This window comes from Dicentrarchus labrax, unplaced genomic scaffold (genome assembly GCF_905237075.1).
Source record: "Dicentrarchus labrax unplaced genomic scaffold, dlabrax2021, whole genome shotgun sequence".
NCBI classification, from domain to species: domain Eukaryota; kingdom Metazoa; phylum Chordata; class Actinopteri; family Moronidae; genus Dicentrarchus; species Dicentrarchus labrax.
This window is the reverse complement of record NW_026136717.1, coordinates 14398952-14424377: the sequence shown is the minus strand read 5'-3', so window position 1 is coordinate 14424377 and position 25426 is coordinate 14398952. Positions and strand designations below refer to the sequence as shown.

General features: G+C 40.8%; 1 protein-coding gene and 1 long non-coding RNA gene across 2 annotated transcripts in view; one reads left to right on the top strand and one right to left on the bottom strand.

Moving 5' to 3' along the window:
• poln (polymerase (DNA directed) nu) overlaps positions 1-25426 on the bottom strand; it is a 52409-nt gene that overhangs the window by 817 nt on the left and 26166 nt on the right. The window contains exons 18-26 of the mRNA XM_051428746.1: positions 24034-24091; positions 21166-21243; positions 13806-13917; positions 11418-11500; positions 6718-6849; positions 1520-1630; positions 1293-1371; positions 735-802; positions 350-411 (exon numbers count right to left, since the gene is read on the bottom strand). Coding sequence (XP_051284706.1) covers positions 350-411; positions 735-802; positions 1293-1371; positions 1520-1630; positions 6718-6849; positions 11418-11500; positions 13806-13917; positions 21166-21243; positions 24034-24091 — 783 coding nt within the window. The remainder of the gene's footprint in view (positions 1-349; positions 412-734; positions 803-1292; positions 1372-1519; positions 1631-6717; positions 6850-11417; positions 11501-13805; positions 13918-21165; positions 21244-24033; positions 24092-25426) is intronic.
• On the top strand, positions 18921-22912 carry LOC127379322 (uncharacterized). Its single transcript, XR_007888287.1, has 3 exons — positions 18921-18958; positions 21172-21304; positions 21978-22912. It is a non-coding gene; the product is annotated as an uncharacterized LOC127379322 (long non-coding RNA).

The window sequence follows — 25426 nt, the reverse complement described above, 5'->3', positions numbered from 1 at the left end:
AGATGTGGTTCACAGTGACCTACATTGATTTTCACTCACCTAAAGAAGAGCAGCTTAAAAAGGTGATTGATTACAAATCATAAATGCTTTTATTTTGGTAGTACAATATCAGCCAGTTGAAGGAGGATTTCTGAATCATCAAAAGAAGTGTGTGTTTTACCCACAACACTAGAACTTAAAAGTAAAAATAAAGAAAACAGGCAATTGAAAATGTGCTTTTCTTTGTCCGTGGTGCTGCTCTTCTCCCTCTGTATGATACTGTACAGTTTTTACTGTGTATTTGCTTTGGTCCCATGGCAACAAAAAAACCCAACATATTTGTTGAACAAAGATGGGTCCATTTACTCACCTTAAGATGGACTCCTTGGTGGTCTATGTGCTGAAGGGACTCCATGGTGCTCCTCACTAGAGCTGCACACAAAAGTACATGTATACACTGGTATTAATGATCATACGTTTGACCTACTAGTACATATATTTTAAAAAGAAACATTGTCCAACGCCATCAGTAGTAATGTGATTGCTAAATGCGAAATAAGTGCACTTTCTTATTTAACTGTAATATTGCCAAATACATATTTAAACATAAATAGCAAAACATATTTCAAGCATGTCTACTATTTTATATCAGATAAACTTCATCATACAACGACTTGGCGTCATAGGTACAGTACATTAGTGTCTTTGATACAAATGAAATATTTGATAACTGATACTGGATGACTTAAATTCACCTGCAAACTGTTCCACCTGGGAGTCCTCCACTTCGTACAGGAGCTCATCGTGGAGCTGCGCTATCAGCCTACAGATACAAACACATTCAGAAATACACTACATAAAAAACATGGGGAACATGTCCTCCAAGGATAAACCAAGAACTACTACGCAGCCGCTGTGTGCCCATCTATTTGAAGCATATGGAGTATATTTGAGCCTTCCTCCCTGTACTTAGCGTCCTTCTTCCCCCATCAAACTCATCTAATTCTGGTATATTTTGGCTCTTGGCATCGAGAGTGTTTACTCTAGCAGAATGTTTGGCGTGTAACAGCAGCAATAATTTGAGAAAAACTCCTCAACTCTACAAATTTAGTTGGCTGGTAAAATAGTGAATGTTGTTTATGTGTTTTGGCATGATAGACTCTTCATTAATATAGCACTTGGCTGTGTTTTGCCTGTGTTAATTCAGAAAGGACGACAGTGTGAAGAACCAGTGTGTACATCGTTACTTCAGCTGTATGAAGTTGAGAGAGTGACTGATCTTCAGTCAGTTGCGCCATGTTTATTGGTTGTACCTGGCAGAGAGCGAGCTGGAGGACGAGACCAGGTTGAAGATCCTGATCATGGCCATCTTACAGAGATCAGCAGCAGAACCTGTAGACACACACACAAAATCACACACATACGAGAGCAGTCGATAGCAAGCTAAATTGCCACTCTGGTCATCAAAAGTAAAATAATGAGGTTCACCCAGATCATCAAACAAGCTCATAGTATTGCACAGAACTGTCACTCATCCTACCTTGGACCACAAAGTTGACAGCTTGCCTCTCAGCCTGCATGCGGATGCCCCAATCGGGGGAGTGGATGTTAGGGAGGGTCCGTCGACGACCCATGATGGAAAGCACATAACCTAACAAGATATTTAAGATTAAATAATGAGCAGTCGTCATTCTGAGCAGAATTTATGTTTGGTGTGATCGCGGCTTCAGTCGAGTTTGAGCAAGAAATTTGTCTTTGAGGGCTCTTTGTCTCACACAACCACGCTTGAATTGGGATTTATAGTAGTAATATCCATTCAATATAGCAGCTATGCTACTCCCTCAATATTCACTGCAACCTGAAATCACCAGTGGTGTAGTTTACTTTGAAGTAGTGAAATGTGATAACACAAAGTACTTTTTGGGAACTTGCTTTTGTAGATGCTGCATTTGGCTAAGAATCTGAATTTCTTTAATATAAAGAAAGTCATTTCTTTCTTTTATAATCATACAGAAGCCAATTATGACATAAAATATCAATATCATCAAAGAATGTAAAAAAAAGGAGATCGATGCACCCAAAATAGTCTTTTTTTAAATTCCAGATAGTCTTTATTTTCAAAACTTGGCTCCTACGTTATCCACAGTTGCAAATAGTTTGGTCGGAGATGTGTGTGTTATGTTATTAGGGGCAAACATAGCCTTGAGCAGCTAGCTTCAAGCAGAGATGAGGAGCAGCCTACAGATGTCTGGAAACTTCTACCTTCAGATTGTTTTCATTTTTAAACTCGTAGTCATCAGACCCAACGGAGTGACATTGCTTGAGGACATTCAACAGACTTCACACAGCTCTCTCTGGAGCCACAAAAGGCTTTACATAACTTGTTGTGTAGCATGGCATGTTCAAAAGCAGGCTGCTCCTCGAAACCCAAGACAAGTCCAAGTCAGGAAACCAAAAACAACTTAAAGATCAAAAGAAACCCCCGTCACTCCTTTCAGTCGAGTAAGTCATCCACAACAAAACACTGAGTTTCTAAAGCTACAGAGCGCCATTTGAAGAGAACAGTTTCATGAAAAGTCATTTGTTGATACAGCATTATAGGTGATTATGGTAACAGCAGGTTTACAATAACACAACCATACACCTCGCGCACAAACGCATGCACACACACACACACACACACACAAACACACACACACACACACACACACACACACACACACACACACACACACACACACACACACACACACACACACACAAACCCTGGTATCCACATGATTCACATACAAAGGCAAAGAGAAACACACTCACACTCCCAGTACAGTCACACAAACACACACTGGAAGGCAACACAAGAATGTGCGGTGACGTGATACGCACATTATACACAGACACACATTATCAAATGCAGGTATGCAACACACACACAGTCACACACACAGTCACACACACAGTGGACCAGTACATTCCACCAGCTGGACAATGGAGCAGGCTTAACAGCTAAATCCCTCTAGTATCCCTTACTATGAGGAAAGCCAACCAGGGCATGAAACCTGAATGACCCTCTTCCCAGAACACACACACACAAACACACGCACACACGCAAACACGCACAATCACGCACACAAGCATAAATGCATAGGAAATGAGTGCACAACAGATAGTAACAAACACAAAAAAAACCTTCCACTAACTGTGAATTGACCCATGACACATGCATGGGACCTTTTTGCCAGGAATGTGACCTTTGTTGTGGGGCCCAATGGCATGGATGTGCGGTCTACTTTGTGTCACACAAATGTTGTTTCCAAGTATGGACAGGTATGGACGTGAATCACACTGGAATGTGTGTTTTTCACACCCAGTGGGCTGTTTAGTGACACAGTGCTGTGAAAGCCGGCGCTTTTCAAGTTCAGAAAGTGGTAGTACATTTGATGGGGAGCAACGAGAGACACTAGGACTGGGAAACAGTTCAAAAGTATAATTTATCAACTTTCGGTGGTATTGCACTGATGATATTCAAAATGCTCTTACACCAAATTAATAATTATAAGCTAACTGTAATTAAAAATAAACAAAATTAGTTATTCAAAGCCCCGAAAACACATGTTCTCAATCAGCTTTTTTTTGACAAGTTAATCATGTACCTCGATGCACTAATCGAGATTCAGGATTATTTAATTTATTATTTTAATGTGTGTGATGGATCACTGTCTGTCAAATCTGATCAAAGCACTCCCACACAGTCCTGATGAAGCAGATTAGTTTTTAGGCGATAAACTCTTCATAAATAACCAGCCCGACATCTTAACAATGAGCTGGAACTTGTTATACAGCTCCATAAAACTGAGGAAGCTGCAGATTCTGGTGATAATTCTCTGTAAGGTTCTTCACTACAAGTGACCCTTTTCACACTGTCACATTGTTTTCAAACTGTCATTTGATACGTTGTTATTATAAATATATGTATTATGGCCACATTATTGATATAGAAGACTGTGTTCTACTGTTGTGCAGACCAAACTGGAAGCTCCTTGGTGTCTGGTCTGATTTTAATGAACAACAGTAGAACACAGTTTATTACAATCAACATACATTTTTATTGGTATTGTCATAATGATTTTGGCCATACTGTACTACTCTAGTACTAGGGTACTACAATATGAAAGATTTGTAGTAATCATTGGCCAGTATATCTGTCCTTCATTTAAAATTTAAAAATCTTGGTAAAGGTAAAAGTAAGGTTGGTAAACATTTAAAAGGAGTTGACTTTCCTCATCCTCTGTGAGTATATAGTGGTGACATATTGTAGCTGAGTATTGAGTACATGTGCCATTATCATGCCATTGTGACAGAGCGTGAGAGGCTGAAGCAACAGCTAAACTGCAAATCCTTTTTTTATTAATCAAAGCCTTTGCCAACTCCGCAGTTGAAATGTCTGCATGCGTATGTGCATGAACAATCAGACATCACAGGCAGGATGTGTTTATGTGTGAGAGGTAGCGCAGCAGGGTGTTTACAGATCTATGCAGATTTAGGCTTCCCTGCCTCTGCTGTGGCCTTCAGAAGACTTGGCCGGTTTTCATCTTTGTGATTCCCCCTGTTGTTTTTCAAACAAGAAAAAAAAAAAAAATCCTCCTCTTCTCCTCTTTCATCTCAGGGAGTCTTTACTAGCGAAGGTACAGCGCTCATCCCAAGAGCATTGATGAAATGTGCATATGAAGAACAACAGGACAGGCTTAGCCAGAGTGATGGCTTTATTTCATTTCAAAATCAAAGACAGCGAGTGTCAGAGTTTGAACCACTCAGATAAAGCTCATTTATTGTAGTTTATATAATAAAAACTATCAAAATAAGTGTTTATTAATATGTGTTTGTCCTCTTCCTTTTGAGTTGTGACAGTTCTGTACTTCTTCCTCCATTACAGACACAGCTTTTTTCTTCTTTCCCCCCTACCTCTGCTGTTACACCCACACTTTGATACTGACCTCACCTTCACTTTGCCCTTTCCAATATGTTTCAAACAAATATGACAGAAGCTGAGCCTGCACTGTTCACCTCATATCTGCTCAGTCTGCCAGCATCAAGCAGTCCTGAACTAAATATTGCTGCATCAGATACCAATCAACTATAAACTTAGCGCGGAGTGGACAAGGAGCCCAGGCACATATTAATCTCTGCTCCCAGCAGTCACAGCAGCGCAGCTAAAATCTAGTGTGATACTGTATGTCTCCTCCCAGACAGCATAGATTACAGAGGACTATTTTATCGATCAGCTAAATTTCTGGTGTGGAATGAGGGAGGGAGAAGACACAAGGAAAAGCATGAGTGAGAGTAAAAGAAAGAGAGAGACAGGGATATGGAAAGAAGGAGAAGGAGAGACACATAAGAAACAAAGAGAAAGAGTGAGACAGACAAGAGAGTGTGGGACGAGCGGGATAGATATCACCATGGTGATGAGCTGAATTAAAGCCGACTGTTTGGCGCAACATCTCTCTGCCCCTGAGAACGAGGAGGCTGATCTGTGCGCAGCATTTTGGAAGAATGAGTCCATAGCGGCGCTTCGATTGGGAAGCCGACACTGGAGAAAAGGGGAAGCGATAGGCGGGGTGTGTCACCAGTAATTGGTCGCCGCGGGTGATGGAGCACATGTCTGTGCGTGGCGGCGGGTCAGTGCTTGTGACAAAGGTGTACGCCATCTCAGCCATGAAAAACATCTACTGCCCCGACCTAATTCTTGATGTTTACTACAAAAATACGGTTGTTTTTTGACAAGATAAAATGACTAAGGGCCTAGTTTTCCAGGAAGAAACAGCCTGAGAGAGTCGTTAAAGTAGACATTGTGGCATTTATTAGAACTGACACAACTGTCCCTCTTTTGTGGATTTCTACTAATTTGATTGGGGTATAATCGGTTTATACAGTAATTCATCGGTTGACGCATTTATTAGGAAGGGAAAAGGCTGATACACATAGGATAAAGATAAGATGGAATTACATACGAAGCCAGAGGCTGAGGTCTTAACCCATACAAAGGCCTCAGTGTTGAAGGTTGGAGGATCTGTTTTGGCAACCTCATCCCTCCGCCTGTCAACACTGGGCTCATGTACTGTGTGCAATGAGGGTTAAAGTGCAGACTTTACACTATTTTGTGTGAGCGCGTTTAAGTCTCAGGTGTGCTGCGTTGGCAGTTAAGTCCGAATATAAATAGAGTGTCCCGTCTGAACCATCACGCCCCTCACCCACCCACCCACCCCTCCATCCACCTCGTCCCCCTCAAGTATTGACCCACAGCAGTTTGTCTTATTCCTGCCAATGCAAGCAAATCTTCTTCTACAGCCAAACACACACACACACACACACACACAAATCCATAGAGAGCGTGGGTGTATGTGCGTATGGCTGAGAAATTCAGACTACATCGTGTATGTCAAAAGTGCAGGCCCTAACCCAGACGTACACACATTCATGCACACACTTTTGTTATATTTGCTGGGACATCTGGCTGTATTCTCCTATTTGAAATCCTTAACATTAACCCTTAATTCCCTGTAGCTTAACTGTGACTCTGACCCCAAACTTCTATCCTATAAATAAACATTTTTCTTTTGAATTTTAGGAAGCAGTTTCTACACAGTACGTGATGTGTTTCCAATATCTATTCCTTCAGGAGCACTAAGGCGCCAGATAACCTTGAGGTAAGGCTTCACAATGGGAATTTGAATGAACACAGACCTTGTTTGTGGCACTGCTGGATGGTCCTCTGGATGAACACCTGGACTTCTCTGTAGGTCTGGAGGAAGCTGTCCTGGAATCGGCTGGCCTGCTCAGCGCTCACCCCGAGGATCCCTGACAGACGCTCACGACCTGCAGGGAACGACATAATACTAACTTACATCAGGGAGAGAAGGTACGAGGGAGATGTGGATGCTGGGCAAATATAATATATATGTATAATATGAATACATATTATTTTTATCCATGATGATTCATTGTGTAGATTATAATTCCCTCATTTTCAGTATCTCCTTCACACATTTAAGTGTCACTAGAGCTGGATGAAAAGTTAATATCTGCAGTATGCTAAAGGAATAATTGGCTTTCTTACCAATAGTTAGACTTCAGGAGATTCTGGCGCCTAGCCATGAAATAGTAATTACGTAATTAAGTAATAAAGTAATCCTCCATAACAATTTAGCATTTTTACACTTTTGTACAGATTAAACAAATGAGATATGACGTGTTAATTGGTGAGCTTTAGAGGTGCTGGTAAGCAGATGTTGTTACCAGGCAGTTTCACCATTTCCAGTCTTAGTGCTAAATGAAACTAGCCGGCTGCTAGCGGTAGCTTCACATTTACCAAACAGATATGAGAGTGGCATCAATATTCAATCAATATATTATAGGAAAGAGCGATTAAGAAAATCCAATGTTCTGTGATGATCTGCATTTACATTTAAAGCTGACAAATGAACAGCCAGTGAATTTAAATGGAGCGAAACTACCTTCATCATGACTGATTGAAGGATGTGAACAGAGATGGGAGAGGCCGGGTGGAAGAGGACAAAGTTGAAAGGGGGAGAGTGAACAAAGGGCAGACTGGACCAGAGGGTAAAAGAACTGAAGAGAAAAAAAAGTAGAGCCAAGTGAAGGGTGAAAGATAGAAGAGGACAAGATAAAAGGAGGGTGGGCAAGGATCAGGACAAGACTGCAAGTAGGGTATATGTGTGTGTACAAAGAGGCTCGATGTGTGTGTGTTTGTGCGTTCCTGGGAAGTGTTAAAGGTGTACAGCCTGTAGCAGAAGTAGAGAAGCGGGCTATAAGGTTAGGAAGAGATCGATAGAGGAGAGTAGAGGGTGAGCTAATGGGTGCCGCAGTTACTGTGTGTGTACGTGTGTGGTTGGTGATGAGTAATATCATGCCAAACAGCCCGAGAGCTGGTAGGAGGGTTCACGGGGGGAGAGTAGTTTCTGCAGAGATTAAAAATCACCAAAACCATACAGCAACACCACACACACACACACACACACACACACACACACGGTGACTTTAGTGTTCTTTAAAGTCCTCCACTCCAAAACATATTGTTTTTATTGTTACTTCAGTTGGATGTTGGACCTTCACTGTGCAGAATGATGTGCAGAGTTTCAAACTAGAAGGCTGTTTTCACATTTATCTGCCGATGGAGGAACGTTTAATGTGTCTAAGTACGAGCAGGACTTTGTAACATCCCTGAGAATGGACATTTTATTGAGGGAGGATCATGTGTCAAGCGGTTAAACTTTTTAAATGAGAATATTTGTATATTCATAGATTCTGGAACTTCCAACGAGGGAAAAGAGTAGATGCAATTTTAAGATTTTCTTTAATGAGGTAATTCAACTTTTTAAGAAAAAACAGAATCAGGCACAACTACTTTTTTAGATATTTATATTTTTTAGAGTAGTTTTCTTATATTTTAAAACCTGTGTACAGGGGATCTTTCATGGGTAGCACTGGGATACTGACGGCATGCAGTATCATAAATATATATTGTGGAAATTCAATTGAGAAAAAGGAGAATTAATAAAATAACTATGAAAATGTCGGTTGTTATCAAAGTTTTACTCCTAAATTCAACCAGGCAAAAATAACATCTAATTCTTCCTAAAAGAGTAAATGTAAACCTTCACTGTTTGTACTTTGAATACATTTAGATGTTGTTTTTTGTATCTACAACAATGACAACGATGTTACCAACTTGGGCTTGATTTTGGAAAGTCAGCCTTAGAGTGGAAGACCTTTTTAATTCCTTCGAGTTGACGTGTCTGTCTGTGTGGCAGTTGCACAGTCGCTGTAATGTGTCATGGCGAGGCCCTTTTAGCAGTGTGGCCGGTTATGTGTGTTTCTGTGTTTGTGTTTGAGCCACTGAGTTTGATACGCGTTTACTGTATGTAACAGGGACGGAGAATGAGACAAAGCTGCCACGAAGATGTTGTGTAAATGCTAGCGAGCACTGACTCTGGGTGTGTACCGTATGAGTGCGTCCCTCTGTGCATGAAGCTCCGCATTCCTGCAGAATAGGGTCAGTTCAGGGAATGACCTTTGACCTCCGTTAATGATGCTCCCTGCACGTCTCTGCTTGTTTTTTTTGTTCTCTCCTCTTTCATCTCTCCTTCCGCAACCCTCTTATTAGTTCTGCCCTCTTAACTTCTCGAGCATTTTTTGGAAAGCTTCAGTTGACAAAATGCAAATCTGTTTAATCAGATGTAATGAATTAAATTCTGTCGTTTCTATTTAATCCTCTTTATTTTACACCTCTGTCTCACCTCCTTCATCCTACTTTTCCTCTCCCTCCATCATCATCGCTTGGCCTTCTCATTTGTTGACCCATTTGTATACATACGTACGTGTGTGTGTGTGTGTGTGTGTGTGTGTGTGTGTGTGTGTGTGTGTAGTACTGATCTGCCCCGCCTCCCTGGCCTGATTATTGTCTTGTGGAGAAAGCTTCCTTTTAGTATTTGGTTTCCATGGCAACGCTGCTTTCCACGAAGAGCTGTCTGTCTACGATGATCAGGAGCTCCTTCCATTCCTCTTCTCATTTCTCTCACTCAGCCCCACCCACTCCTCACTCTTCCCCTTTCCCCTACATTACTCTCTCCTCCCCTACCTCCCCAGTTCTTCTTCGCCTTTAGCCTACATTTCCTATATCTCCCTCTTGCTATTCCCAGCATCTCATGAGCATTTTTTACATCTCCATACACACACATATTTTCTCTGCATTTTTAGCGCTGACCTTTTGCTTTGTGAATTGTCTCTGCGTGCACCCCATGCCCCCCTCTACAGGTCTCAAATAAATAGCTTTTACACATTTACCTCATGGGCTGTTACTGTTGAGGTTTATTGAGTTTCATACAACTGACTCATTCCATTCATCAGTGTGTGTGTGTGTGTGTGTGTGTGTGTGTGTGTGTGTGTGTATGCTTGTTTTCTCCCACTGAGCTGTGACTCCTGCTTAAGTAGAAATACAACATACAACACTCCATCATCAGCCTGAGAGCGTCAGATTTTCTTCTTGAATGTACATACTCAATCTAAAGTGAGAGACGGCCACCGGCCCAGTTCCCTTCATGCAGATTCTGATGCAAATGATGCGCTTTAGAGTCACTGCTGATTGGTAAATTAAATCAAACATATCTTGTCATGATGTTGACTTTAGGGAGAATAGTAAATGTCCTGTGTTGATGATAATATATAGTGTCTGGGTCACTGGGAAGAGATGTATTCTATTAAACTACAACATATAAGGGTATGTTTATTTGTTACTTAAAGCAACAACAAGGAACTGTTATTCTGTGTTGAATCTGTTTAGCTGTATACCACAAGTTCACTTTTATAGGAAGTGAGCACTCTGAGTGATAAGATTTTTGTTTTTGGATTGTTTAAAAGTAGCAGATCACTTTAACCCTGTCCCCATGCATCCAAACGTTGTCTTTCCTGCTGCAAGAAGATGCAGATCATCATAGTTTATAGTGATCAATTTGATTTATTTTCAAAATAAGTTGAAAATAATGAGCCCTTCATGCACGTCAGAAGTCATGCGGATAGTTCTGTGTCATTAATTATGTATGATTGATTGTGTTTTGAACATTTGTTGTATTCTGGCACGATAGCAGTGTTGACAACAGGCTCTAAAGTTGTCAAAACTGTTATTATACCAGACTACAGGCTTTTTAAGATTAGCCAATTATTATAAGTCAGTAGCTTGTCAGCCTGGAGGCTATTTCACACCGGACCATATGCTGGTGTGGTGATGTTGTGAGAGCATATGGAAAAAAACTGTAACTCTACATAAGCATTTAAGTAGGCCACTGGCAATAAAACCTGATGAAGAGTGCAGACTGCCCGTAAAAACCTGCCTTCATCACACAGGTGAAAGCACAAATGCACACATAAACATGCTCAAGTTTTGTATGCTGACATGGCCACATCAGGTCCATATACACAACACATAACTACACACATCGTTAGTGAACATTTTAAATTTGCTTCCCCCAGCTGGCCCAGATATTTGTTTGGTCTCCTACTAACTTGCATCACTCTGGTTCAGTGTGTGCATAATATGTGTGAGCGCGTGTGTCCACGAGAGCATGCATATGCGTGTAAACCATAAATGGGTCACAAGTGACACAGAACAAGTCTCTTTACAGGCCACAAGGGTGTATTATACATTCATCTTCTTCTCTCTATTTTTATCTGCTCCTGCCCCTCTACCCCCCCCATCCCTGTGTCCGCCCTGTGGAATCAGGAATGTGATCCACCACATGAAATAAACTGAGGAAACCGGCAATGTCCATGGAGAAATCACTGGGCATTTTTCTGTAAAGATAACTGCGTAAAATACATTACTGCCCACTGCTCTGTGAGAGTCTGCCTGTATGTGTGTTCGTACTCACCCGCACCGTACACAACGGAGTAGACAATACGTTTGGCATGTTCCCGGTCCTCAGGAGTCACCTCACCTTCACTCACCCCCTTCCTGAGTGAGATAAACACAGTGTGCGAATCAAATGATCAAAATGAGAATTAACTGATGGTACAATTCAGAATTAAGGTGTTTTTTAAAGGGAAAACACACACAAGGATGAAGTCCTTGGTGGATAATTCCCAAACAAAATGGAGATACAACATTGTAGAAATTGTAGAATGAAGTAAAAAGTATGTAAGTAAGGTATGATGACCACTTTGTTGCCTGGTGGGATGTAGAGAAGGTAGAAATATGAGACAGAAGAGTGACACAAGGAAGGAGAAGACAGGAAAGGAAAAGGACAGCAGATAAGAACAGAAAGAAAAAATAAAGAGAGAAACAATGTGAGATATGGAGGTTAAAAGGACATAAAGTACCGAGAGACAGAGGGACTAAACAAAAGAACAGAGACAGAAGGGGGGGACAGAGAGAGGAGAGGAGAGAGAGAGAGAGAGAGAGAGAGGCAGGGATGGACAGACAGAGACAGTTATGTAATGTGACTTGTAGACAGCAGTAGTACTGGGGATCAGACAGGGTGGGATGACACGTCTGCAAAGTGGCATTTCTGGAGGGGCTGACAGGGAGCTGCCACTGTTCATCAGTGTTGAGAGTGCACGCACGCACACACACACACACACACACACACACACACACACACACACACACACACACACACACAGAAAAATTATAAACGTGTCTGGTAAGCTTCAAGACTCCAGTGCTTCATGATGTCAGACGTCTTGATGCCTGTAGCCTCAAGGACTTACACTTGAAATGTATTTCTACTGTTCTCTCTCTGTCCTACGAACACACACACACACACACACACACACACACACACACACACACACACACACACACACACACACACACACACACACACACACACACACACACACACACACGACAGGTTAAGGTAAATGATGGGCACCTATAACCTAAAGTGGATGACCCCAAAGTGAGCATTTCCCTTCACTGTGCATCTGGCTGAGGGGATATCCATACTGGATTTTTACTGCCCCCTGCTGGAGAGGCATTATTCTTCCCTACTGTTTTACTACATCAGGTACATGTCACATTTTGGAACTGAAACAAACTTCTACATTTGTTAAAGGCTTTCATAATATTGGCTTGTTGCTGTAACATGATAGTGTTTGCCAGTTTACTGCAAGTTGAAGGACAAAAAGCTAAAAACAACAAGTAGGAGATTGTTCTCTACAGCTTCAAAAGAGAGTTCTGTGTATAATAAAGAAAAACTAAATAATATTCAAAGTTACAAAGAATCCTTTTTGGAGTAAGAAGAAAGCTTCTGGCTACACAGGCCATTAATAAAAGGCTTTTTAAATTTTTTACCCTCTGAGCTGTTTTCAACCAGAGCAACTGACAGATCAGTGGTATTAGTGGTAGGAGAGCAATGGGTCACTGTGGGAGGAAGAAAGAAAAAGAGGGTAAAAGAAGGAAAAGAAAAAGTGAAATTAACATATAAAAGAGTGGCGGAAATTGAGGGGAAAATGTAATTAAGATGGAAGAAACAATTGTTCAGAGGAAGGACATAGAGGGCAAGAAGACCATTTGAACAAAAAGGCAAAGAAAGAAATATAAGACTCTAAACTACAGGCAGTAAAAGAGAGAGAAACAGAGGGTCCAATAGAGGAGAGTACGTCGGAGTAATCCCAGCAGAGCTGCAGTGACACCAGTTAATTTGTTTAAAGGTGAAAGAGAGATAATGAAAGAGACACAATGTAAAGCCTCAGAAGAGCTGTTAATATGGTCTGTGTGACCAGGTAATCTGTTTAACCGGCCGCCCTCTGCCATACACTTGACTGAGATGGATGACAGGACAAAAGGTGGATCACTGGGACGCACACGCAGCATCGGAAAGACAAGACACACCTACGTGTGAACACCGACACACACTGGCAACACGGAAGACGGAGAAAAACACACATACACACTCACAAGTACTTCAAAAGAGCGACAATGTAATCACCAGGGCGACCAGCAGCCCAGAGGTGTCCTGCCCGTGGAAAAGGGAGAGCGAACGAGGCAGTTGGCACGGTTGTCATGGCAACAAGGTTATTAGCGTTTGAAGTGAAGGAGCCGGCAGTCTAGGAGGGGGCAGGGAGAAAGAGAGACCAGGAGAGAGAGAGAGAGAGAGAGGGAGAGGGAGAAGGAAAGGAGAAACCCTGCGGAGCATCAACACTCACCTTGGCAAGGAGATCAGGGGAGAACCAGTGTGTGTGTGTGTGTGTGTGTGTGTGTGTGTGTGTGTGTGTGTGTGTGTGTGTGTGTGTGTGTGAGAGAGAGAGAGACCTACCACTGAGAGGCCAACATGGTAAAGACATCCGCCTGCGGGTGGGTGAAAATGCGGAGCAACTCAGGGTCAGAGGAGAGGTGAGCCAGCAGACGCAGCTCCACCTGGCAGAAATCTGACACACACAAACACCCACACAAAAATACCTTCTTAATGACACATTACTCAAATTTCACACCCAAAATTATCACCTCATCACAACACTGACATTTTGGGGAAAGAAGCTTATTCGTCTTCTTGCTGAGAATTAGACGAGAAGGTCGATGCTGAACTCTGAATACTGTTTGTATGGTGGCTGTGTAGCTGGAGCCAGCAGCCGGTTAGCTTAGCTCAGCACAAAAGGGGGGAAACAGGTAACCTGGCTCTTTCCAAAGGTGACAAAATCCACCAACCAGCACTTCTCCTGGAAGTTTGTTTCATGTGCAAATTAATCAGCAAGATATAATGTGTTAATTAATGAGCTTTACAGGTGCTGGAAGGCAGATCCTGTTACCTTTGGCCAGAACCAGGCTAACAGTTTCCCCTGGTCCTCTTATAGGACAGTTTGTGTCACATAAGCAGTATATGTGTGCCGTAGAAGAAATGTCCAAGTGAAGGAAGATTTAGGGTTCAAGAAGTTCAAGGAATTCTGTATTGTACCCTGTCTTTAATACACAAACACTACAATTCATCAGACATTTGAGGCACATAAGGTATTATTTGCCAAACTACAATTTCGTTGCACTCGCTGCTCCTCAAACTGCCATCTTCACTTCATTTAGTCACTCCCAACACTTCCCAGAACAACTTTAAATAAACCTACAGAGAGTGGGTGTGAAATACGGTGCTCGCATTTGGTTGTAAGTCATACATTAAGGTGAAGAGAGCAACAGCAAATTGCGACAGGAAGAGTAAAAAAGCGAGAGCTTCGAGTACAGAAAGAAAGGTCACCGTCTGTGGAGAAATTGGTGTCTCTGCCTCCTACATGTTTCCACGTGTATTACTCTTGATGGCAGTGGAAAATGGGTCTAGAGAGTAACGGCTCCTTTTTTCACTCAGTCACCAAAAAGCATGACACTCACTATTGATGTTTTAGATGGCTGAACAATTTTGTGCAATCAAACTCGATTGTACCTGAGCTGGATGGAAAACCTGACAATTTTTTTTCAACAGTGGTCAAAGACACTCACATACAGCAGCTGCTAATAGACACAAAGAAACACTTGTATTTTGTATATAAATACTCAAAGCACTACCAAGCTACATCATCATTCCTGTTGTACTGTAATTATTATCAACATCAGTATCAAATATCATGATCGTCCTCAGAGATATATGATGATATATGAAACAAAAAACATACAAAACAGTCAGATTGACCATTAAAGTATTCAACTTTCACTTTTGCATACAGTTAGTACATTTTGTTTTGTTCTTTTACTTTTTTTTTTTTAAATAGAAAAATAATCTCAGAGTATAAATTGGATATCTTGGTCTGATTATCTTAGAGCAACATGATAATCATTGTAAGCGTTTTGTAAACACACGATCAAACTGATTAAATCCAGGGTTTTAACGTGAATGTACGCAGGTGAGAAAAAGCTCATAATAGAAGCTGACCCTGTGACGCACATTGCAATTACATTACTGCATGTTCTCCATCTAACTCTGCAACATGATCTTCTGTGAATGCATCAGTTTGATCTGACACAATGTTCTGTTCTGATGTTCCTTTTTGTTTTATTCTGATGTTGAAATTGTCATGATTTGGATCTAATTTGTCACATCCGTCTCAAAGTAAGCTAATGCTGCTCTCGCATAAATCCATGTGAAGCTGGGTTATTAAGGAAAAGTCACGTAACTTTGAACCACAAAAATGCTGTTATTAAACCTTGATGTGACTATTCACAGTGACCTGAGGATTGTGTGAATCTAAATGTAGCACCTACCGGCTAAGCCTAAAGGAACAGTTCACTAAAAGGTGATAAAACCTTTTTTTTGTTGTTGTTCATTTAGCAGAAAGAACTTTAAATTCCTATATCTCACAACGCAACATGTCATCACCAAAACTGTGTGGACACTGACTTTAGCACAGCTCTCTACACATACTTGCAAGTACATGTGACTAATGAACAACAGTTAAGATCAATGATTGCATTTAGGTACTGTGACTATTAATATATAGAATAGTTAGCAATTATATGTATGTTTTCATGATATCTTGTATTTTTCTATTGTATTTTTATTTAATGTGCATTTTCTTATCTATTGTGGTGTGTTGTATCTGGAGCTGCAGGAACAGGTGAATTTCCCGAGTGTGGAATCAATTATCTTATCTATCTTGTCTTATCTGATAGGATGAATTTCTAACGAGCATGTTTATGTCATTAAGTGTCATTAACACTTTACTTTTAAAAACAATGAAAAACAAATTATGGGAGATTTTGTGTTTTTAATAAATTATTCAAGTAAAGTGTGTTTAAACCTTTCATATTAAGTTTATTCATTTAAAAATATATATATAATATTTCTCTTTATTATTATTATTTGCTATATATTTATCTGATACTTTTTTTATATTAAATATTTCATGTTTTGTTGCTTATTTAGGGTTGTTGGGCCTGATGATATATGTTGTGGGTCTGTGTTTTTCAGGTTGTATGGGTTTAATTTTGTCTTTTGATTTGGTGTAATGGTGAAAAAAGTAAAAAAGAAAAGAGGAAAAAAAAAACCAAAACAGTTGATGTCAATAGGGAGACGGGACAGGAATGTGTAATTGCAGGACAGACACACAAACACTTGTCTAAACAGGCTTCGGAGACCAAATCGCCTCTGAAATTTGCCCAAGGCAGAGAGATAACCAGAGGCAATAAATGAGACACACTAACAGACACATAGAAAAAAAAAAACATCTTCACAGAAACTCTGTCTCCCCTAAATACAGACTACAATACACCTGCGTATACAGACACACACAAACAGGCAAACAGGAATAGGGATAGACACATAGAGAGAAGAACACACACACCTCTTTGTGGCAGGTGACAGTGTGTTAGGATGTCATGTCCTGTGCTGACAGGTCTGCAGTTCTCTTGTCAGCTTGGCAGATCTACACTGAAACATCTCTCAAGACTTCAGTCACACGTACACACACACACACACACACACACACGAGTTTACACAACGAAACGCCGACACACACACTTCTATCCACACCCACAAAGCAACTGCGGTACATTCCATTACTGCCATTTCACCCAGACACATCTCCTCTGCTCAGCTGCACCAAAATCAAATTAAACCCGACCAAACGCAGGGAAAAAACGACTCAAAATGGACGGGTTGGAAATTTGAGAGATTTTGTGGATAAAGCAACTGGCTGTAATAGGTTTCGGCTAATGTGGGAAGAGAAAGAATGATGAAGGCTCATATCAGCCTTACTGAAAAGGGGAAGAAGACAATTCACAATGCAGGTTAAAACAAATACCCTCTACCATTTAAGCCAGGCCAGCCATAGATTGCAGAGGAAACATAAAAGGGACAGGGAAAGGGAGAGACTCCAGTGGGATGGATAAAGAAAAGAAGATCAGGGTGGAGGGGTGATGGCGAGCTGAGCAATGGAGGAAAAAAAATAAGTCTGCTTTTTGGTTGTGATGAGGTGAGGAAGGGAGTTTCTAAAGATATCTTCCCATCAATGTTTTATGAGTCAGATCACATTTCCTCCAAGCATGGCCGGCAGCTTCAGGAAACATATTGCTGACTAGGATCTATGTTTGTGTGTGTGTGTGTGTGTGTGTGTGTGTGTGTGTGTGTGTGTGTATGTGTGAGTGTTTTCCTTCGTGCATATGTGTGTGTGACAGAAATAGAAAGGATGAGAGAAAGAATATTGATATAAAGAGATGTTCGTGTATGACACAGAGAGCAATAATATGCTGCTACATATGTGAATGTGTGATCTTGAGTCAGTGTGTGTGTGTGTGTGTGTGTGTGTGTGTGTGCGTGTGTGTGTGTTCTCCAAGGCCAGCTTCTAACAGAGATTGTCTCTGTGATAAAAAAAAAAAAAAAAAACACACACACAATCAGAGTCCTTGTATTGATCCATACAGGAATAACTCTGACCTACAGGAAGCTTCTCTATGAGTTAACTCTTAAAACTGAATCAGCTTGCTGCTATTTATGACCTTCAGCTGAGAATATATACATTTAGACGCTAGACCGGGTCTGATTGATTACAATACCAACTATTAATTAACTAAACATTCACTATTGGTTGCCACTCACATGTGATCTGATTTCCTAAAAAAAGACCTACTTTATCAGTAGACATACAGAATATGGTACTGAACCTACTGCTGATTGACAGAAAATCATCAATGGGAATTTTAATCAGTATAACTTTGTGTTAAGGTTATCACTTTGGGCTTTGGTAACTTATGACAGGTATTTATCATTATTTTTAGAAACAAAAAATGGCCAAAACCTAATTAAAAATAACTTTTTTCCCCCTATTGCAGAGAAAAAAACTAACAAAAAACTTTTCAACTCCAAATTTGATGTTCCTTTCAAATGTCTAGGCAGCATGGATATACAGAACAGGGTCATGTATTACTTGAGATCACAAAAACAATAAATAAAACGGTACTAGCTCCTGCAGTTTCTTGGACAGCATACAAAGATACTGAGGGGACTAAGCCATGTCTCATACATTGTTAATGCCACCACCCACAGTACCCTGAGCAGCCCTCAATGATGCTATGCGGTACAGTATGGAGTATGCAGGTTACGGATAAAAGCGTTAGAGCTCAACTAAAACCTGCACAGTGAGAATATGAAATGGCCCCTGTGGGTTGTGGTGGGTCTTAAGAGGCTTCCAGGAAGAATGAATCGACCAGCACACAGACAGGAGTGATCCAGGGATATAGGTCGAACTGGATTGTGAAAGTTTAAGTTTAATGGGAGAAATTTATACCATATATTCCCTGTACTTCATATCTAAAACCTAGGAGGACTACAATGGAGAGAACACAGTTCCAACTGAAGCCAGGATTTATTACAGAAAAACAGCTGTTAGTCTGAACTCAGTAAAGGTCATCTCTATAAAAGCAGTGAGAGTGAACCAAAGCATTAGGCTACAACTGCTGGAAGGACAGCTTGAAGTAATATGTGGGAACAAAACAGTGAGTACCTTAGATGACTTAAGCTTACTTTCTAACACTTTTGTTTATTATATTAGTGCGATAACCCTGGATTGTAGATGAGGTCAGTAGACTATCTACCAAGCATACTCCTAGGGGTAAATCCTACACATACCTGTGCATTTACAGTATTTTGTATGAATACTTTGTTCTGATGAAGATCAGCAGGCTGTTGCTGCACTATATGACATGTGGCTTGTGAATCGTTTTAGCCTTTTTCTTGCACCAATAAGAAAGTCTGATTCCTATCATGATAACAAAGCTCATTCTGCAGCTGCAGTTAACACTTTTGGTTACCTTCACCTTTAGCTAACAGCCTCATCCTGTTAGGTGATGGTAACTGATATTTGTCAAGTGGCACTTGTGTATGGTAGAAACATTATTTTGCACTAAAAATCTTGTTATTTTAATAACCACACCACTTACACAACATATGTTGCTCTTTACAAATGCAGCACACTGTGTTTGAATGTGTTTTCCCAAAAGTATCTTTTTCTAAATATAGGCTAGAGGTTGAAAAATAAACAAAATTTAAAAACTGAACTAAAACTAACAGGGTTGATGAGAGAATTAGTTCTCTTTGTTCTCATTTTGGCTAGCTTCTCTTTTTCCTGTCTCAGTTCCAGCCCCCACACACCAACAGACATCTCCCAATAGAAAATAATTGAGTTGAAAATTGCGAATACAAACAAACAAGCACACACACACACACACGCACACACACACGCACACGCACACGCACACACGCACACGCACACACGCACACGCACACACAGGCACACGCAGGTTGCTTGAGGACGGGGAGGGTGTTCACAATGTACTATAAAGAATAGTGTTTTATAGTTGGTAAAACAGACGTCAGGCATTTTCTTTAATAAGCCATGAATTGGATTCTTCTGAGTGGGACTGATCAACAAACACAGCACACACTCAAGACAAAATCTATGTCATACCCACACACACAGACAATGCAAACAGGAAAGTAACATTTAGATACATAATACCTTTTGACATGCCTCTGAGTTGAACTTTTTGTAGGGACACTGGAGAGTGGTAGTAGTTGACACACACACACACACACACACACACACACACACACACACACACACACACACACACACACACACACACACACACACACACACACACACACACAGTCGTTCCAGTTTTGGAAGGACACTGTAGGACATAAAGGGGACAACTGGGCGAGGGCTCCCCTTGGAGGGGTTGTTTCCATGGCAACGTGGCCTGAGTGCTCGTGCGTGCGTTTGTGGATGCCTGCCATGTTGTGTGTATATGTAGGATCCTCGCTCTTATCCTGCTGCTGTCCTCCTGCTAACCCTGGTTTATCTGTCTGGTTATGTAAGTGTGCGACACACTGTCAGGGCCAGCAGACACCCGGCGTTCCCCACAAAGCTCTCCCAGGCTGACAGTGTTCCAGCTCTCCCCTCAGTCTGCACAGCATGGACCAGTGTTACACCCTCAAGTGACCTTATGATGCCAGCTGAGGTTGTGTCAGTGTAAGAGGGGTTTTTTAAGTTAACAGTTACAAACTTGGAAAGACAAAGCTAGCCAAGGGAAACCATTTATGCTGATCTGCCCATGCAAGTACAAAAATAACAATTGGAACAACTTAAGAAATCATAGATGACTTGTTAAATTGGTCCCGTGTCGGACCCACATATGCAATTTTTACATGTACTGCTGCTAAAACAGATGCTCACACACTTTTTCCACAAGGCCGAACCATGAAAGATGAACTAATGTTGCTGTGACTGCAGTTCAGGAACATTTGCTCTCCCTTCGGTTTAGTGAGTCGCTGGGTCAACAGTGAATGCAGTGACATGCCTGAGCAGCTAATTGCTGCTGAATCAAGAGTAAAATTAATTTGCGTCAAACGTGTGCAGTGGTTAAAGTCTATGCGTGTGACTATTACTTGTTATTGTATTAAACACTAAAAGCATTTTAGGTATGACTGACAGCATTGAGTCAAACAATGTAGTTAAAATAAAAAACAACGGACTTCCTCTAAAAGACAGCTCTGCAAAGATCTATGAAAAAAAGATTTTTTAAAACAATTGAAAAATGCTTTTCTCCTGCAAGAAAATACAGACAATCTGAGCCTCATTACTTTGTATCTGATGGGGTGACAGGAACAAAGACATGCTGTATTTTACTTTTTGTCCTACCTGCAGCAAGAAAGGTCCATCCTTCCTGAGGAATGAACATTGCCCGAGGATGAACGCTCACCACCTCCTCCTCCTTTCCTGTGGGAACCAAGCACAGACCCCTGAGGAACACCTCCGCAAATCATCCCTTCACTGCAAAGTGCGTGCTACTTCCTCTAGCAACCTGTTTTCAAGTTTAGATTCTATTTCTGAATATTTTGTCTGGTAAAAGAAAACCAAAGCCTGTTTCCAGGAACAAAAATGTTCACAATATGCAATCATTTACACAATTTGAAATAGGCCAAATAGAATCTTATTCAAGAAAAAACACATTTCAAGAGATGAAAACACGTTACTATTAACACCATTATTTAATGCTGGTATATTTATAACATCTTCTTTTTTCATTTTTGTTTTTAGGTCTATACTTTTGAAATATATTCTTAAATTCACAAATAGTTAACACAGATTTAGGTTTATATAGATTATACATTCTTAAAATCAAAATATATAGTATTTAATAAACAATAGCAGCTTGTGTGCAATGTGTTACAATACACTGAAAACCACACACACACACTGAGCTTGTCACAAATTCCTTCTGTAACTGTCATGCTCTAACATTTCTAAATGATGTTATTAGAAACGCTGGTTAGGGGCAATGCAAGACAGGGTTTAAATTAAATTGACCTTCCACAAATAAGCAGAGCATCTCGTCAAGTAACATATGGATTTCTTTCTCCGTGCATTTCAATACAAATTTATTGACCAGACACATAGCAGAACACAGTAATTTATTTCTCATATCCTGTGTGTATTTGTGTCCTCGACAGAGAGAGCCTGCACAGAGAGACTCAGAAACACCGACAGTGAGCGACTGGGAGCAAGAAGGAGAGCTAACTGACTTAATGAGGAGTTGAGTTTTGAAGCCGCAACGCCCCATTTAGAGACAAATCAAAATCCAATCAGGATCCGTTTATCACTGCACTCTCTGCTTTGAGGAGCTGGACTGAAGTGCTGACCTTAGTGCACGAGAAATTATGGGTAACCATCATATCCCACGTCAGCGTGATAAAAACTGGTCATCACCACTACAGCAGCACAAAATGTAGCCTCACATACATACATTCACATACTTGTGGTACACTGTAATCAGTTGTGATTAGGGGATCACCTCTCACGTCAAGACACAAAGCAATAACTAATATGGGGATGGCAGAGAGAGAAGGAAGGATACTGATGGAGGGCAAGAAGAGATAATATGAGGGATGTAGCAGAGGGAGAAGAGGATTTGATGACAAGGACCTTTGGGTGAGTGAGGAGCAGAGGTGCTGATGTTAGCACCTATGAATCACTAACAGACAATGACAGAGAAAGGAAGATAGAAACACAGAGAGAGCAAAGGGCATAAATAGAGCTGTAAGGCTGAGTGTGGCACCGCTGGCTGTGATTGACAGCAGAGTCGACCTGGCTTTGCCAACAGATGGATAGACTTGTTTGGATGTTTTATTCATCTGCAGAAGTGAAATTTTGTTTTGGTCACACCAGCTAATCCGCTACCCCTGGAGCAGACAAGTATTAAACTGAAGCCTTCCAGATAAGCAATGCCCTCACAAGACCAAGCTTTAATTAAGAAGCTGATCATTTGTCAAGTGGTGCCTGTGCAATGACAGCCACAAACCCATGACATCATGGCTGGATGAAGTAAGAGTTTGGTGTATGGATGATGGGAAAATCTGTTCACTCCACTGCTCCATAAAGTAATTCTACTGAACATTAATATCAGGCAATAATCAATGTAAGCTTTAAGATATAATGTCTCTTAGATGTTAATTTTACATTCCTACAATTTAAAATTGTATTTATATGACATGTAGAGTAACTTTGTCACCATGCTCACTTAGAGCCTGACTGAACAGCTCACTGATTATAAAGAAAATAGAGTGGGTTCAAGGCCGAGCATGTTATTTTAGCCTAAGTCTGTCATAAATTACAATTTTGTTATAATGTAATTACTGTGAGGCTCTCAAGCAACTGTCCCACAAAATGAAGAGTCAGGCTGTTTTCCCAAACTGTTGGTGTGGCAGTTTTTATCAAATAATGACTGTGTGCAACTAGGGCAAGACGAGGTAATTAAAACTTTCTCCAAAGGAGGCGGGATGAAAAGAAGATGGGTGGTGAGAACAGAGAAGGAGTGATGGGAAAAAGAAAATCAAATCTAAGATTGACAAGTTGTCCATGCTTGTGTCCATATAGATAATGTTCTACACAAGCTTGTTTTTTAGAAACATTCTTCTCATGAAAGTAACCAGTTATACTGAAGTGCAGGTGAAAGACGGACTTGATGTTGCATACGTGATCAATTAAGCACAGCTGTTCATTTTCTCAGATGTTTAAATGGGGTACGCGTTCCCAAATCACCGTCCGCCATCCTTTTTTGTCCGACTTTAGTGTATACCAGGGGAAAGGATAAGCAACTTCAATACTGCATAATACTGCATGATTGAAAAGACTTAATTTAATTGTCAATTAAAAATGATGTTAAAACTATATAACTATACTTACTGTGCAGTTTTAAATATTGCCATCCTAAAATCAAACTCCTGGAGCACAACAAAAGAACTGCAGTGCAGAGCAGACAAACACAAATATGGAGGAGGCACCTTTGACACCTTTTAGTGACCACCCCTTTGCTGCTGCAGACTTTTATCATCCTCATAAACCCTCTTTACAAGCTCCCAGCTCATCAGTTTCTGTATGCCCTCATAGATGTCTCCCTCACCCACACACACAAACCTCGACATTTATCACTGTCTCATTCTCTAGAAACTGTGGGTGGGGTGTTTCTCCGTGTGTGTTTGTGTGTTAATGAGTGCATGTACACCTTACCTTGGATGTACTGCTTCTTGGTGATTTGAAGTGGCTGTCTCGGCAGAGCCTGGAAGTTCTAGATCAGGAGAACACACATTGTAAAGCCAGCTGGAGTTAACGATCGCCCTGTACTGTAACAGAAGTGGGTCTTCCTGTTTTCCACAGAGTTTTGTACAGATAGATTATTCCCTCCTGTGTGGGAAACCTAAATAAACTAATATAGCTCTACAGAAGTGAGAAAGGTCAGCTGTATATATCTGCAGTCACTCCCAGCATGCTCCTGTGAGGTTGTAGAGGAAGGGACAGAAAAAGAGATGAAGGTCACTTTTGTGTATTTGTGTGTTGTAATAAAATGATTTCATCCTTCCCACCTTCAAATGAGGCTGTATTCAGACTTGAAAATGTCAGTTTATAACACAATTTAGGATCTGGCTACATGCTGTAGTAACCCAATTGAAATTGAATAGACTTTTAGCTTATGGACCTTCGCAGCTAAGGTTTTCAATATTGCTCCTATCAAATATTCGATGACTTTTTCAGACTCTAAATGATATTCCCTAATAATTTAAGGCACTTCAATTACCTAAACAGTAGATTACTGCTTGGTTAATGCTGCTTTTCCACTCAGACTTGCTTCTTGTAACAACTACAAAGCACCATCTAATGCGATACATGTGTGAGTTTCAAATGAGATGCAAAGGTTGGAAGATTGGCTCCCACTTTAACCGTCTGCTGTCCTTGTCCTCATTGCACCTCCAGAAAAACCAAATGTACGGCCAGCAGAAACATAGTATCATTTATACGGCAATGTCTGCGATTATGAAAAACAGAAAGCCGTCCTGAGACTACAGCCAGCACTACAGATCTTTCAAGTTTTCAGACACACATCTTAAAATAGGAACAGCCTGATGCTCACTGGGCACCTGGCCCACCCTTCATCGACCCACTGAGTAATCCAAGACGTTGCTGATATAGACACACACACATTCAAAATTATACGTGTGCAGTTTTTTTTCTGCCTGAAGGAGGAGAAACAGGAAAAGTGATGAGGCACACCAGCACACACACACACTGTTTGATTGAGGGAAGAAAAAAAAAGCTGGTTCAGACTCAGCAGTTCCACTTTAATCCCTGTTAATCCCACTGTATCCACCCTTTCAAACACACATGCACACTCGAACAAGGGGTGTGTGTGTATGTGTATAAGGAATTGTTATTATCAAGGACATGCAGGACACGTTAATCAGTATTACATGAACAACATTAGTTAACATGGAGAAGGGGGCAGGCAAAGAAAAGGGCATAGAGACACACACACACACACACACACACACACACACACACACACACACACACACACACACACACACACACACAAACACACAAACACACACACACACGTGTCCCCCGT